The 17,571-nt window shown below is 45.4% G+C and overlaps 1 protein-coding gene across 1 annotated transcript in view; it reads left to right on the forward strand.

The window, feature by feature from the left end:
* Positions 1–17,571, forward strand: part of LOC137522273 (IgGFc-binding protein-like) — a 103,099-nt gene that overhangs the window by 69,412 nt on the left and 16,116 nt on the right. The window contains exons 7-8 of the mRNA XM_068242302.1: positions 5,292–5,865; positions 8,142–8,258. Of these exons, the coding sequence (XP_068098403.1) occupies positions 5,292–5,865; positions 8,142–8,258 (691 nt within the window). The remainder of the gene's footprint in view (positions 1–5,291; positions 5,866–8,141; positions 8,259–17,571) is intronic.

Raw genomic sequence — 17,571 nt, forward strand, 5'->3', positions numbered from 1 at the left:
GTGAAACCCCTCCCACAGGATCTGACATCACACTGTGGGAGCCTTGTTGCATTGTGGGAAATAGCGACTGCTTCCAACTGCTAAGCAACCAGTATCTCCCTCTGTGCATATGTATAGCTAAATATAAATAGTGGCAGTTGGTGCTGTCTTGTTTTTTTTCATGTCTTCCAGTAGTAAAGATGATTACGCACAGGCTGATCGTGGATCAAACAATGGGCTTGATTCACTAAACCGTGATATGACAAATAGCACACCTTATCAAAGATATCATCACACCTTATCAAAGATGTCACATTTTATCAAAGTTAGCACACCTTATCAAAGCTAACACACCTTATCAGAGTAGCATAGCAAGCGCTACAAACGTATGCCTGCTAATTGGCAATGGCACTCGGCCTGCCCTGAGCCCGTGCGGGTTCATAGCGCTCGCTATGCGACTCTGATAAGGCGTGTTAAGTCTAGAGATGGCCCAGCCTTGGAGAACTCATGGAGAAGCACGTGATCAGTTTGATCAGCTGATAGATTTGTAAGCCTCTGATTTGCTGAGATGACTTCCTGGTTTAACACATGATTATGACCAGCAAATCAGAGGCTTACAAATGTATCAGCTGATCAAACTGATCATGTGCTTCTCCATGAGTTCTCCAAGGCTGGGCCATCTCTAGTGTTATCTTTGATAAGGTGTGCTGACCTTGATAAGGTGTGATATCTTTGATAAGGTGGGCTAACCTTAATAAGGTGTAAAATCTTTGATAAGGTGTGCTATTTGTCATATCACAGTTTAGTAAATCAAGCTCAATATGCACAAATTATATGGTAAATATCAATAATTTCTTGATCCCTCTTCTGTTTTTTAACTTCTCATTTTGCAATGTATTGATTTATGTTCCCCCTTTTAGCTAAAGTTCCTCTTTAACCCTTTCCCTGCCAAGCATGTACTAGGTACATTGTGGCTGGAAAAAGCTCCAACTGCCAAAAAAGTACTAAGTACGTTATTTGGCATTTTGTTCCCGGGACACAGTGGAGAGGGGGGCTGCAGGAGGCCACATAAGGGGGGCACATATGGAGGGAGGGAGGATTATGTCAGCCCCCCTAACAGCAGTGGCACCCTATACCTGTTACCTGTACTGGGGGCAATTATACTTTCTACCTATACTGGGGCAACTAAACCTGCTACCTATACTGGGGACACTAATACCTACTAGCTATATTGGGGTACCTATTCCTGCTACCTCTACTGGGGCACCTATACCTGCTACCTATACTAGGACACCTATTCTTGGCTACCTATACTGGCTGCACCTATACCTGGCTACCTATATTGGGGCACCTATACCTGGCTACATATACTGGCTGCACCTATACCTGGCTACCTATACTGGGGGCACCTATTCCAGGCTACCTATGCTGGCTGTGCCTATATCTGTCTACCTGTACTGGCGGCACCTATTCCAGGACAGGAAAAGTGGGATACCAATACATATCTGGTATTGCTGGATTCAGCAGAATTAGGGCTTTTATAAACAGTAACATTTTTGGCAGTAATTCTTCTTCTTTTTTTTATTTTGTTTTTACATATTTCACTCAAAAATGTTGTTACATCTCCAGAAAAAGTACAACCTTTTGTTTCAGAGTGCAAGCCCAATTTATTATGGAAAAATGGAAAAAACAATATACAATATGCCCTATTTCATGTGGGTTTTCTTGTCAAAAATCCTAAGTAAACCTAATGAGAGTAAAATGTCTAAAAACTGCTTGGCAGTAGATGTTTATGTTTAGGACAAATCGGGTGGCAGGAAAAGGGTTAAAGCATCCTTAATCATAGCTGTAATTAAGGACCCTAGGAGGGCTAAAAAAAACATGTTGCCATGTCAACATGCTCTTGTCACAAAAAAGAGCTTTTAAGGGCCCATTCACACCTAAGCGATTAGCGGGCGATTCCCACTAATCACTAAGGTGCTAGAACTTTTTAAAAAGCTCTAGTGCTATGTTACTCTATGGCAGTGTTCTCACTGCCGCCATTGTCGCCGATCACGGGCACTTTGCGATTAGCCGCAATCACAAACGTGTTACCTGCAGCATTTTCTGGGTGGTTCTGGAGCGATCGTGGTACAGTGCTTATAAAATGCTGACTGTGATCGCTTTGAAATTGTGGAAGTGTCCAGTGATTTTTACTGCACTAAACACGGTACAATAACTTGTGCAAAACAGCTAAGCTCTTCCGTTTTGCACTTTTAGGTGTTAGCAGGGCCTTAATGTGCATTATAAGCATAATTGATGACCATTTTCTCTGGTTTGTCTCAGAAACTATCTGGCTGCCTCCTCAAGTAAAGGAGGAGAGACGCATAACCAGGGCCGGATTTACCACCCAAGGCCACTGTCAGCAGCCGCCCCCTTCAGTATAGATAGCCAGATGACCCTCCCCCTTATTCCAGCATAGGTAGCCCGTTTACCCTTTCCTCCAGTATAGGTAGCCAGATGACTCTTCCCCCTTCTCCAGTTTAGATAGCCTGATGACCCCCCATTCCCTCCAGTATAGGTATACTGTGACCCCTCTCCCCCTTCCCTCTAGTATAAGAAACCAGATGACCCTCCCCCCTTTCCATATAGATAGCCTGAGGATCCCCTCCCTCCGTTATAGGTAGCAAAGTGAGCCTTCCCTTCCCCTTAGTATAGTCAGTTGCCCACCCGCCCCTGGATCCGGGGGTCCCCTAGGCCATAGCCTATGTGGCACTGCCCATAACTTACTACAGCTGTAGGCAGGTAGTACACCAGAATTCAAGTTTCTGACCGTGTGCAGGTGAGCTCATTAACCTGTAAGGGGGAACAGCTGCTGCTAAAAATTTGTCTGTTAACCCCTTGCAAGAGATGTTTCTTCTGCCTCCCAGCTATGAGGATCTGTGAGACCCCCTACAGTCTGGCAGGTAAAGATATAACTAGAAATCAGTGGGGCCACCAGCAAGTATTTTGATGGGGCCCTCTCTCCTGTAACACACAAACACAATAAAACACTCGCAATTACTGTCACCGTTTCCGTCCTGAAATTGTTCGCTTTGTCAGTCGGGCATGCACTTTGTGGCACCGAATTTCAATAATCGAATTGGATGGTTGATCGGCTGCCAAGTCGCCTGATATATGGGCACCATAACAGTCTGCTAGCGGTGATCACCGGTGGTAGACTGATGACTGGGGTGGAGCTCTGTCACTTAAGTGGGGATGCGCACGAATCGGCATGCGCCATCTACTGCAAAGCATTTCCCCAGGACTTGACGCCGATTGGCGTTAGGTGGTCCTGGGGGAGCCACCTTGCGGGTACCTTTCGGCGGTTTTAAGATCCCAACAATATGTAGATTTTTAAAAAAGGATGGCGTACTGGCCTTTGATGTTAGATTTGAGCCCTTGACTAGGGTTCAAATCTCGGCTTAAGCCTGTGCGTAAAACAGTAAGGAGTATTTGGGCAAGGCTCCCTAATGCTCCTGGTAACCTGTGGAGCACGCCCCAAGTGGCTGCTGCCATGATATGCTTTGTGTCTGCCAGAAGAAAAATGCAATAAAAGTGTTATGTGCACCAATCAACTAATTACTGGTCTGAGCCATGGTTATATGTTCTACGGTAGAAAAGTGCTTTAGAAAAGTTGCTTGTTAATGTTTTCTAAATGAGGGGTGGTCATAAATGCCCATTTCTGATTCCGTGGACCTGTTTGCCGTTTGTCTGATTTTCAATCTTTCTGATTTTCGAGGAGAATTTTATTAACCATTTCTTTCCATCAGAGAATGCAAAAGATGAAAAAAAAAATCAGAAAAACTGAAAATCAGTCTTGTAATTAATTAGTCTAATATGACAAGTCTGCTCCATTTTTTGCAGAACATTTATTTCTGCATTCTCTGATTGGCCCAATGCTTGCATAAGCGAGTTTCGGTAAATTGAATTTCCTGCAGAATTCTGATTTCTGCTTTCCTTTTTCTTTATACCAATTTAGAAATACTGATTTCTGATCGGAAATGCGAAAAATTTCAATTTCTGTGGGATTCAAATGAGCATACCTAGTGTAGTGTTGGTAGAGGCGCCTTAAAGAGAGTCTGAAGCAAAAATATATTGCTAAATTTACCTTTCCATTTGCTTCAGTACTCTCTCCAGCGCTAAACCGCCGCATCCCCGGTGAAAAACGAGGGGGCTGCCGACCCCTCAAATCCCCGGGGGGGGGGGGACTAAGGACGGCACTTCCTGGAAGGGGCAGAGTTCTCTGCTGTAGCTCTGCCTTTCCTGCCGTCAATCGCCGCGCTTTGCCACCTCTCCCCGCCCCTCTCACTCTTTCTTCACAAAGAGGGGCGGGGAGAGGTGGCGATCGACAGCAGGAGAGGCGGAGCTACAGCGAATAGCTCAGCCTCTCAGGGCAGCACAATCCACGTCCAAGTTGGTCGTGAATGTTTGCCCGGGCATTTGGGGAGTCTGCAGTGCTCGTTTTTTGGCGGGGATGCGGCGGTTTAGCGCTGGTGAGACTTCTGAAGCAAATGGAAAGGTAAATTTAGCAAAAAAAAATTGCTTCAGAGTCTCTTTAAATCCGACTACCGGCATTTAGTGACACTTTATCTGACCTCAGGAAGTGGGCGAGTTCCCAAGAAACGCATTGCCTGTGCTTTTTTCACTAATAAATATCAATTTGTATATGGGTGTGTCATCATTGAGGTAAGCCGCCTCATTTATCTATATTTTAGTTGCTTTTAATGCATTTTATTCACCTTGGGCGCCTCTTTACCCCTTTATACCTAGTGTAAATATCATTTGAACAGCAGGCATTCAAGGTCAGTAGATGGGATTTTGTACATACTAATGTTGATTTTTCTGTATGTATTTTTTTTTTCATTGGACTCTCAATTAAGCTTTTCTGAAAGTAAAAAACAAAAAAACATATTGATGAAGCTAACATTTGATAATTAAAGTAAACCTGAGTTCTTCTAACCCTAAGATTTGCTTCCTCACACCCTTAAACACGTCTAGGTTCCATGCCGTTCTCCCATGGTCTGACGTTCAGCCGCGATCTGCCCCGGTAATTGGCACAGTCGCATCAGTTGATGCCTTCTGCACGGGAAGGGGAGGTCCATGCATGCGTAGTAGACCTAGACTGATGCGACTGAGCCAGTTACCGGGGCTGATCGCAGCTGACAGTGGGAGGATGGTATACGACATGTTTATGGGGCGAGAGAAAGCCCCAGGTAAGTATCAAAGTTTTAGGTTAGAAGATATCTGGTACGCTTTAAATGTAAATAGGCTCACTCTTTATTCTCTTTCAGGTGAATGGAATTTTGACTAACCTGCCTGTGACTTATAATCAAGGCACAGATATTGTGTCTATGTACCGATCAGGTAATAGTGCGGTCCTTCAGACAAATTTTGGCTTTAAAGTGTCTTACAATTGGGACAGTCGTATTGTTGTCACAGTTCCGAGCACATATGCTGGACAACTTTGTGGTCTGTGCGGCAAATATGATGGCAATAAGATTAATGAATTTATAACCAAGGATAATAAGGTAGCTGCCAATCCAACAATCTTTGGGAAAAGCTGGAATGTGCAAATCATACCTGGTTGCTCCGAAGACGATAAGGCCAACTGCTCTAAAACAACAGACCTGGAACAAAACTATCGTAATAGTAAAACTGGTTGTGGTATCATAGTAGATAAGACTGGACCTTTCCGTGAATGTCAGACTGTGGTGGATCCAGAGAGCCGCTTTAAGGACTGCGTGTTTGATGTTTGTATCTTCGGAGAAAAAGATGACATTCTGTGCAAAGCTATATCAAGCTATGCTTTGTCTTGTCAAGCAGCTGGCGCTGGCATTTACCCATGGCGGACAGACACCTTCTGTGGTATGTTAATGATATAAGCGTGTGCACAGGTGGTGCCACCAGTTTCTAGGCACCACCAGTTCTTCTATTTACAAGAATATTACTGTATATGCCTTATGCAACACCAAACTGCTTGTCTTTCAGCATAATAGGATAATAGGAAATTGGACAGAGATATTCCAAATTGCCTGGACACCATTCCAACAAACAAACAGAGAGAGCCCTGTATCGGTGCACTTGTTGGTGAGTTGGGCAAAAGCGGGAAAGCTGAATGACGGCTCATCCTGCTGCTGCTTAACTCCCCGGCAGCGCTAAATACTATTCCCCCTCTGAATCCTCTCAACTGGAGCCCCAAGTTACTCTTATGCACACCACACAGCATACCACTGCTGCTATTGGGTGCCTGGTTTTGGCCCCCGCCAGTGAGCATCGTTCACCGAAACCACCTGCTTTGCCTGTATGGTCTTATTCCATATCTGGTGCTCAAATTAACCTCTTGACGACCATCTAACGCCGATTGGCGTAAACTGGTCGTCTGCGGGTTACCATGGAAACGGCCGCTCGATCGAGTGGCCTTTCCATGTCAGTTCACGGAGGGTGTCTCCGTGAACAGCCGATGGCGGCTCGCCGGCAAAATGTAAACAGGCGGGGAAGAAATCCCCGCTGTTTACATCATACGGCGCTGCTGCGCAGCAGCGCTGTAAGGCAGATCGGCGATCCCCGGCCTCTGATTGGCCGGGGATCGCCGGAATATGATAGGCTGAAGCCTATCCTTCAATGCGCAGGACGGAAATCCGTCCTGCGCAGCACACAGGGGAAGGGAGAGGGAGGGAGCGGGCGAGAGGGCGGAAAGCGCTGCGGAGGGGGGCTTTGAAGAGCCCCCCCCCCGCTAAGCAACTGCAGCCGGCGGCGATCAGACCCCCCCAGCAGGACATCCCCCTAGTGGGGAAAAAAGGGGGGTAGTCTGATCGCCCTGCTGCACTCCTGATCGGTGCTGCGGGCTGTAGAGCCCACGCAGCACCGATCAGTGTAAAATCCCCTGGTCGGCAAGTGGTTAATTAACTGTAAAGGTGAGGATTCACTGAGGAAAAAGGTTAGTGTTAGGACAGGAGAGCAAGGTTAGTGTTAGAATAGAGTACAGAGAAATAATAAGAGTACAGAGAGGGTAAAAAAAAAAGTAACTTTGGTAATATCGTGGAGTACATTTGAAATCAGCGCCGGTAGACTTGGGCGCAGGATTCAGCGATATATGGCTGATCCTGCTTCTGCACAAGTCCGGGCCGTTTTAATTACTATTCCCCTTCCAGGCCGACATGGATAGTGGGTGAATGAAATAATTCGGCTTCCAGCGATTGCTGGAGGCTGAATTATTGCGTTTTTTAAGCAACCTCGGCTCCGTCTTCAGACGGAGCCGACGTTACTCACTGAGCGCTGCAATAGGAGTGATTCCTATTGTAGTCTATGGAGTCGCCGACTGCGCCCAAATCTAGCAGCGCTGAAAAGCACTGCTCCGATATCGTGTGCCAAAAAAAACAGACAATGATAACAAATGTATGCGAGAAAGGATGGACCAGTGGAAATGCACAATTTCAGTGCTTGTCCTTTCTTCTTCTTCAAGGCACCCCCTCCCCCACTCCCATGATCACTCTTTGAAGAATTTGACTTTTGGCTAAAGTCCAAATTTCAGGAAGGAAAAGCCAAGCAAGCTTGCCACAATGTTTCCTCCTATCACCCCCCCCACCCCCACCCCTTTTTCCCACCGCAATCACTCTTAGAATTAATGGAGCGGGAAACAATAGGGGAGTAGGAGAGTGATAGTAGGACACATCAAGACAAGCCTGCCCCTTCCTGCCTGAAAATTGCAAGGTAGCCAAAATATTTCCAAGCCGTGATTATGGGGACTGGGGGAAATGAGGAGAGTATTGGACAATGTATGTGGCTACAGCATGAACCTACCTCTGTTTCTACCTTAGGTATCTTTTCCTCAGGTCAGGTTTATTTTAAGTAGGTAAACATAAAGCTCCGTAAGGCCCCTGGAGTATTATCTTCCTCTTCGTACCAGATATTAACCTCCTTGGCGGTCTGATTCTTTCCAGATTTTAGGGTCTAAAAGCGGTGCAATTTTTTTCCACTCTTTCAGACCCTAAAACCTAAAAAAAAAACATTCTGGCAGGGAGATCTGCAGCAAAATAAAAAAAAATGTACCTTCCTGGGCTCCTGTGCTGCAGTTTTCTCTTTGCCCACAAGATGGCGCTAATATACATATAAACGAACTTCTCTATATTTCTCTATTATAGAGAAGTTCGTTTTCAATATTAGCCCCGCCCCCGATGACATCACGCTGCCACCGCCGCTCTGCTGCCACCACCACGGCTCCGCTGCTCCAACTGGCTGCCGGGACTCCACAACTACAAGTAAAGCTCTGCAATGCCTACCCCGACCTGAGCTCGGGATCACCGCTAATAGCTTATTTTTTCTACCCCGAGCTCAGGTCGGGAAAATCGTCAAGGAGGTTAAGTACGCTCCAACACTTTTTTTGTGTCAACAGTATTAAAGAGACTCTGAAGCGAGTCTAAGTTCACTTTTTTAACTTGTAGCCATGTTAAGCACTATAAGCCCTTCTAAACCGCCGCTATCCCACGGCAAAACAAGGGGTTTATATTCCCCAAATCTTCTCTCCTGGGTCCGGGAAGCACTTCCTCATAGAGGCAGAGCTTATGGCTGTAGCTCTGCCACTTGGCGCGTCATTCCCCACTGATCACCGCCTCTCCCCGCCCCTCTCAATCTACCTTCACTGAGAGGGGCGGGGAGAGGCGGAGATCCGCGGGCAGATTAACGCACCTGGAGGCAGAGCTGCAGCTCATAGCTCTGCCTCCACGAGCAGCAAAATCCACGATCAAGAAAGTCGTGGATCTTGCAGAGGGGATTTGGGGGGTATAAACGCCTCGTTTCGCGGCGGGGATGCGGCGGTTTAGCAGGGCTTATAGTGCTTAACATGGCTACAAGTTAAAAAAGTGAATTTAGACTCGCTTCAGAGTCTCTTTAACGAGACAAAATTTTGCATATTGCTTAATTTTGCATCGTAATTACTAATTACAATGCTAAATTGTAATTCATAATTTTTGCCAAACTCTTAATAAATGTTGTTGTTATTCATACTATTGCATCATGATTTTATGTTAACTTGCACTTTCATGTGTAATTTCATGTTTACAAGTTATTTTGTAATTTTGCAAAGTTTATCATGATTACATGAAATTGAATTGTAATCAATCATACAGTAATTCTGTAAAAAATGTTTTTAATGACTTAAAATTGTCCATAATTAAGAATTACCGTATTTTCCGCCGTATAACACGTTTCGGAATATAAGACGCACCCAGGTTTAGAGGGCACAAACTAGGGAAAAAAATATATGCATACTAAACATAGTGCGTCCATGTTCCAGGAGGGTCTTGTACATGTTCTCCTCCAAATGTTGTCCTCTTGTGTACTCATGTCTCCTCCATTGTGTCCCTTATGTGTCTTCCATGTGTCACCCATGTGTCCCTTTAGGTGTGCTCCATGTGTCCCTTTAGGTGTGCTCCATGTGTCCCTTTAGGTGTGCTCCATGTGTCCCTTTAGGTGTGCTCCATGTGTCCCCTTAGGTGTCCTCCATGTGTCCAATTACATGTCCTCCATGTGTCCCCTTAGGGTGTCCTCCGTGTGTCCCTTCAGGGTTTCCTCCTGTGTCCCTTCAGGGTTTCCTTCTGTGTCCCTTCAGGGTTTCCTCCTGTGTCCCTTCAGGGTTTCCTCCTGTGTCCCTTTAGGGTTTCCTCCTGTCTCTTGTGTCCCTTTGGTGTCCTGTGTTGCAAGTCCCTGGTGCTAAGTGGGTGGTCGCTCTCTCCCCACATCTCTAATCCCCCTACAAGTATAACAGTTCACGACGTCGGATCACATACCGCATGGCTGCCGGGATCTGTGTTCTGTGTAACGCCGCTGGTGGTCTGCTCCACATACGCCCGCTCTCTAGTACATGTCCGCTCCACATGTGCATATGTATATCCCGGGCAGCTGGCTTCCCTATCGCTGCGAGGACTGCAGACCTGTCCCCTGTGCGCGGCTGGCTCTATTGAAAGGCTCAAACAGGGGACAGGTCTGCAAACCTCGCGGCGATAGGGAAGCCAGCTGCCTGGGATATACATATGCACATGTGGAGCGGACATGTACTAGAGAGCGGGCATATGCGTAGAGATGAGCGTAATGACGTAATTACGATTTCGTGAAATTTCGCGTATTTCGTGTAATTACGATTATGGCCGTAAGTACATAATCGTAATGAAGAAGGATTTCGCGAAATTTCGCGTAAGCGTAATTTTTCGCGTAATTTTCGCATTACTGTGGGTATTACGAAATTAATGCGTATGGCCATGCTCCCAAGCCGAAAAGTTGACGCATGGATCAATGTTAGGTAGCCGCGACTTTAAGGGTTAATAGCAAAGCCCCCTTAAATGCTAAGAGCCTCAAATTTGGAGAATATATTAAGGAGATCAGGAGGAATAAGAGGAAAATTTTTTTTTTTCAAAAAGACCTAATAGTTTTTGAGAAAATCGATGTTAAAGTTTCAAAGTAAAAATGTATACAGTTAAAAACCCGCCGACTTTAATGGTTAATAGCAAAACCTGCGTAAAATGTTTAGGAACACCAAATTCCTAGGGTATATTAAGGGGATCAGTGGGAATAAGAGGAAAAAATTTTTTTTCAAAAAGACCTTATAGTTTTTGAGAAAATCGATTTTTAAGTTTCAAGAGCAAAAATGTCTTTTAAATGCGGAAAATGTCAGTTTTTTTTGCACAGGTAACAATAGTGTATTATTTTCATAGATTCCCCCAAGTGGGAAGAGTTTTACTTACTTCGTTCTGAGTGTGGGAAATATAAAAAAAAAACGACGTGGGGTCCCCCCTCCCAGACCTCTTTAACCCCTTGTCCCCCATGCAGGCTGGGATAGCCAGAGCACCGGCCGCGTGGGGCTCCGCACCCTGACTATACCAGCCCGCATGGTCCATGGATTGGGGGGTCTCGGAAGGGGAGGGGCAGCCAAGCTTTCCCCTCCCCCTCCGAGCCCTTGTCCAATCCAAGGACAAGGGGCTCTTCTCCACCTCCGATGGGCGGTGGAGGTGGAGGCCGCAATTTCCTGGGGGGGGGGGGGTTCATGGTGGAATCTGGGAGTCCCCCAGATGCCCACCCCCCCTCCCAGGAGAAATGAGTATAGAGGTACTTGTACCCCTTACCCATTTCCTTTAAGAGTTAAAAGTAAATAAACACACAAACACTTAGAAAAAGTATTTTAATTGAACAAAAAACATAACCACGAAAAAAGTCCTTTAATATTCTTAACCAGCTGAGCGGTCTGCTCGTCCATCACCGCCGGAGGCTGCCGCTCAGGCCCTGCTGGGCCGATTTTCATCAAATAAAAAGCAGCACACGCAGCCGGCACTTTGCCAGCCGCGTGTGCTGCCTGATCGCATGCAGCGGGGAAAGAGGGTCCCCTCAGCCGCCTGAGCCCAGCGTAGCCGGAACAAAAAGTTCCGGCCAGCGCTAAGGGCTGGATCGAGGCGGCTGACGTCAGGACGTCAGCTGACGTCCATGACGTCACTCCGCTCGTCGCCATGGCGACGAGATAAGCGAAACATGGAAGGCTGCTCATTGCGGCCTTCCGTGTTACTTCTGGCCGCCGGAGGTGATCAGAAGAACGCATCCGGAGCGCCCTCTAGTGGGCTGCATGAAATAGTTTTTTTTTATTGAAAAAAAACCCTCCCGCAGCCGCCCTGGCGATCTTAATAGAACGCCAGGGTGGTTAATTAACCAATAATACTTACCTGTCCCTTTAAATAAATGATCCCTCGCAATATCCTCGGAAATGTTCTATCAGTTACAATGTAACAAAGTTATTACAATGTAACAACTTTGTTACATTGTAACTACGCCGCACCCGACGTCACTCGCCGCTCAGCCGCCGCATACGCGTCCGTGCAGGACGCTAAGTCCCCGCTGTCCACCCCGCCCACATCTGTCACCCACATGTGGGTGACATGTGGGTGACATGTGGGAGAGGCGGGGAGGGCAGCGGAGCCGGCGGGGACTTAGTGTCCTGCACGGAGTCCGGACCCGACAGAGCTCTGAGCTATATAGCTCAGAGCTCTCTAAGCATCTTTGTATTTGGGCTCCAAGGAGCCCCATTGGTCCTTAGCAGACCAATGGGGTTCCTTCAAATCAGAAGGAACCCCATTGGTCTGCTAAGGACCAATGGGGCTCCTTGGAGCCCAAATACAAAGATGCTTAGAGAGCTCTGAGCTACATAGCTCAGAGCTCTGTCGGGTCTATGCAGCACGGACGCGTATGCGGCGGCTGAGCGGCGAGTGGCGTCGGGTGCGGCGTAGTTACAATGTAACAAAGCTGTTACATTGTAATAACTTTGTTACATTGTAACTGATAGAACATTTCCGAGGATATTGCGAGGGATCATTTATTTAAAGGGACAGGTAAGTATCCTAAAAGGGGTCTGGGAGGGGGGACCCCACGTCGTTTTTTTTTTATATTTCCCACACTCAGAACGAAGTAAGTAAAACTCTTCCCACTTGGGGGAATCTATGAAAATAATACACTATTGTTATCTGTGCAAAAAAAACTGACATTTTCCGCATTTAAAAGACATTTTTGCCCTTGAAACTTAAAAATCGATTTTCTCAAAAACTATAAGGTCTTTTTGAAAAAATGTTTTCCTCTTATTTCCACTGATCCCCTTAATATACCCTAGGAATTTGGTGTTCCTAAACTTTAAGCAGGCTTTGCTATTAACCGTTAAAGTCGGCGGGTTTTTAAATGTATACATTTTTACTTTGAAACTTTAACATCGATTTTCTCAAAAACTATATGGTCTTTTTGAAAAAAAAAATTTTCCTCTTATTCCTCCTGATCTCCTTAATACAGTGGAGGAAATATTTATTTGACCCCTCACTGATTTTGTAAGTTTGTCCAATGACAAAGAAATGAAAAGTCTCAGAACAGTATCATTTCAATGGTAGGTTTATTTTAACAGTGGCAGATAGCACATCAAAAGGAAAATCGAAAAAATAACCTTAAATAAAAGATAGCAACTGATTTGCATTTCATTGAGTGAAATAAGTTTTTGAACCCTCTAACAATAAAAGACTTAATACTTGTGGAAAAACCCTTGTTTGCAAGCACAGAGGTCAAACGTTTCTTGTAATTGATGACCAAGTTTGCACACATTTTAGGAGGAATGTTGGTCCACTCCTCTTTGCAGATCATCTCTAAATCCCTAAGGTTTCGAGGCTGTCTCTGTGCAACTCTGAGCTTGAGCTCCCTCTATAGGTTTTCTATTGGATTAAGGTCCGGAGACTGACTAGGCCACTCCATGACCTTAATGTGCTTCTTCTTGAGCCACTCCTTTGTTGCCTTTGCTGTATGTTTTGGGTCATTGTCGTGCTGGAACACCCATCCACGACCCATTTTCAGTTTCCTGGCAGAGGGAAGGAGGTTGTTGTTCAGGATTTCACGATACATGGCTCCGTCCATTTTCCCGTTAATGTGATTAAGTTGTCTGGTGCCCTTAGCAGAAAAACACCCCCAAAGCAAAATGTTTCCACCCCCATGCTTGACGGTGGGGACGGTGTTTTGGGGGTCATAGGCAGCATTTTTCTTCCTCCAAACACAGCGAGTTGAGTTAATGCCAAAGAGCTCTATTTTGGTCTCATCAGACCACAGCACCTTCTCCCAGTCACTCACAGAATCATTCAGGTGTTCATTGGCAAACTTCAGACGGGCCTGCACATGTGCCTTCTTGAGCAGGGGGACCTTGCGAGCCCTGCAGGATTTTAATCCATTGCGGTGTAATGTGTTTCCAATGGTTTTCTTGGTGACTGTGGTCCCTGCTAATTTGAGGTCATTCACTAACTCCTCCCATGTAGTTCTAGGATGCTTTTTCACCTTTCTCAGAACCATTGACACCATACGAGGTGAGATCTTGCATGGAGCCCCAGAGCGAGGTCGATTGATGGTCATTTTGTGCTCCTTCCATTTTCGAACAATCGCACCAACAGTTGTCACCTTCTCTCCCAGCTTCTTTCTAATGGTTTTGTAGCCCATTCCAGCCTTGTGCAGGTCTACAATTTTGTCTCTGACATCCTTGGACAGCTCTTTGGTCTTTCTCATGTTGGAGAGTTTGGAGTCTGCTTGATTGATTCTGTGGACAGGTGTCTTTTATACAGGTGACTAGTTGAGACAGGTGTCCTTAATGAGGGTGACTAATTGAGTAGAAGTGTCTAACCACTCTGTGGGAGCCAGAACTCTTAATGGTTGGTAGGGGTTCAAAAACTTATTTCACTCAATGAAATGCAAATCAGTTGCTATCTTTTATTTAAGGTTATTTTTTCGATTTGCCTTTTGATGTGCTATCTGCCACTGTTAAAATAAACCTACCATTGAAATTATACTGTTCTGAGACTTTTCATTTCTTTGTCATTGGACAAACTTACAAAATCAGTGAGGGGTCAAATAATTATTTCCTCCACTGTATATTCTCCAAATTTGAGGCTCTTAGCATTTAAGGGGGCTTTGCTATTAACCCTTAAAGTCGGCGGCTTTTTTATATTATACGGAGCGTTACGGTTTAACGCGAAATTACGGTAGCGTTTAATGCGAAATTACGGCATGAACGAAACGAGAAATTACGCGTTAAAAATTATGCTTACGGTATTTTCAATTACGATTTCAATGGCAATTACGCTACCATAATTTCGCATCGTAATCGCAAATTTCGCATGCGTAATTATAGTAATGCGAAATTACGAAAATTTCGGCTCAACTCTACATATGCGGAGCAGACCACCAGCGGCGTTACACAGAACACAGATCCCGGCGGCCATGCGGTATGTGATCCAGCGCCCTGAACTGTTACACTTGCGTAGGGGGATTAGAGATGTGGAGAGGGAGCGGGGAGTGGGCAGACATAGGCAGGGAATCCCCGACATGGCGGCATTTCTTATCGGCGTGCGATCGGAGGTCGGGGATTCCCTGTCTTTGCCGTATAAGACGCAGGGACTTTTTCTCCCCATTTTTTGGGGAGAAAAAGTGCATCTTATACGGCGAAAAATACGGTAGCTATTACAAAAATGATTTTAAATTATGAAGGTAATTGTAATTATGAAAATGATGCATATACTCATAATTACGCACAGAATACAGGTAAGCAATATTTATCATTACAATCAACGCTGGTCAACAGTACTTTTTTTAAAAAAAAGTTTTCACTTAGTGCTCCCCAAACTTTGGGCTTGATTCACAAAACAGTGCTAATACTTAGCACTCCAGTGAAAAGCAGCTTTGCACGTGTTATCATGCAAACTAATGACTTTGCGTGAAGTCATTCGTTTGCACGCGTAAAGTTTTGTGCACACTACTTCGCGTTCAAACCAGCATAACATGGGCATCCTAAGCATACACTCTAATAGGTAATGCGATAAAAGTTGACACACAAGCGCTAAAACTTTGCATGCGCAACACGCGCACAAAATGGCTTCGCACGTGCAAAGCTTTTAGGCATGATTTTGAGATGCATTAAAAGGGAAATAAAAACTCGAGATGCTAGCATAATATTGTCCCTGTTTAACTCTCTAGTAAGGCTACATCTGGAATATGGAATTCAGTTCTGGGCACCACATTACAGGAAAGATATTGCAGTTTTAGAGCAGGTGCAGAGACGAGCAACAAAATTGATACGTGGGATGGAGGGTCTCACTTACCAAGAAAGGTTAGATAAACTGGGTTTATTTAGTCTAAAGAAAAGACGCCTTAGAGGGGATCTAATTAACATGTATAAATACATCAGAGGGCAATATAATAGCTTGCGCAAAAGGTGGATCAGCGCAACACCAGGCCGCCTCCGAATGGTCTCCATCAGAGATGCGCTGAGCCCCCCCAGGAACTACAAACGCACCTTGAACCCAAACAGAAGCTCTGCATATACACCAAAAGCATGGCTGTTAAGTGGGAGCAGCTGACCAAAAACGAATTACATTAGTACATAGCAAGGAAATGAGCAGCGCTACTTAAAAACAGACTAGTGCCTACCTGCAAAAGAGTGCAAGCCCCACTTGTGGGGTCAAATACACACCGAGCATACACATGACCTGTCTACCACTAGAGGAGGATGTTGGTTTCCATTAACAGCTTGCATGCAACCTATTAAGTACTCATCCCTCCCACTGCGAAGAAGTCAATCCTCCATGGGAGGGGCCTAACACTAACTAAATCCTAACCTATGTATATGCATAGCCTGGGTGCGGCTAATCAAATAAAATCGAAAATTGAAAATTGCGCAAAAGGTGGATCAGCGCAACACCAGGCCGCCTCCGAATGGCCTCCATCAGAGATGCGCTGAGCCCCCCCAGGAACTACAAACGCACCTTGAACCCAAACAGAAGCTCTGCATATACACCAAAAGCATGGCTGTTAAGTGGGAGCAGCTGACCAAAAACGAATTACATTAGTACATAGCAAGGAAATGAGCAGCGCTACTTAAAAACAGACTAGTGCCTACCTGCAAAAGAGTGCAAGCCCCACTTGTGGGGTCAAATACACACCGAGCATACACATGACCTGTCTACCACTAGAGGAGGATGTTGGTTTCCATTAACAGCTTGCATGCAACCTATTAAGTACTCATCCCTCCCACTGCGAAGAAGTCAATCCTCCATGGGAGGGGCCTAACACTAACTAAATCCTAACCTATGTATATGCATAGCCTGGGTGCGGCTAATCAAATAAAATCGAAAATTGAAAATTGCGCAAAAGGTGGATCAGCGCAACACCAGGCCGCCTCCGAATGGCCTCCATCAGAGATGCGCTGAGCCCCCCCAGGAACTACAAACGCACCTTGAACCCAAACAGAAGCTCTGCATATACACCAAAAGCATGGCTGTTAAGTGGGAGCAGCTGACCAAAAACGAATTACATTAGTACATAGCAAGGAAATGAGCAGCGCTACTTAAAAACAGACTAGTGCCTACCTGCAAAAGAGTGCAAGCCCCACTTGTGGGGTCGAATACACACCGAGCATACACATGACCTGTCTACCACTAGAGGAGGATGTTGGTTTCCATTAACAGCTTGCATGCAACCTATTAAGTACTCGTCCCTCCCACTGCGAAGAAGTCAATCCTCCATGGGAGGGGCCTAACACTAACTAAATCCTAACCTATGTATATGCATAGCCTGGGTGCGGCTAATCAAATAAAATCGAATTTTTTTTTCGATTTTATTTGATTAGCCGCACCCAGGCTATGCATATACATAGGTTAGGATTTAGTTAGTGTTAGGCCCCTCCCATGGAGGATTGACTTCTTCGCAGTGGGAGGGACGAGTACTTAATAGGTTGCATGCAAGCTGTTAATGGAAACCAACATCCTCCTCTAGTGGTAGACAGGTCATGTGTATGCTCGGTGTGTATTCGACCCCACAAGTGGGGCTTGCACTCTTTTGCAGGTAGGCACTAGTCTGTTTTTAAGTAGCGCTGCTCATTTCCTTGCTATGTACTAATATAATAGCTTGGCGGATGAGCTTTTTGTCCCTAGGCCTTCTCAAAGGACTAGAGGACATGATCTGCGCATGGAGGAAAAACGTTTTAGCCATTTATTTAGGAATGGGTTCCTTACAGTAAGAGTGATT

This window comes from Hyperolius riggenbachi, chromosome 6, assembly GCF_040937935.1.
Source record: "Hyperolius riggenbachi isolate aHypRig1 chromosome 6, aHypRig1.pri, whole genome shotgun sequence".
Lineage (NCBI taxonomy): Eukaryota > Metazoa > Chordata > Amphibia > Anura > Hyperoliidae > Hyperolius > Hyperolius riggenbachi.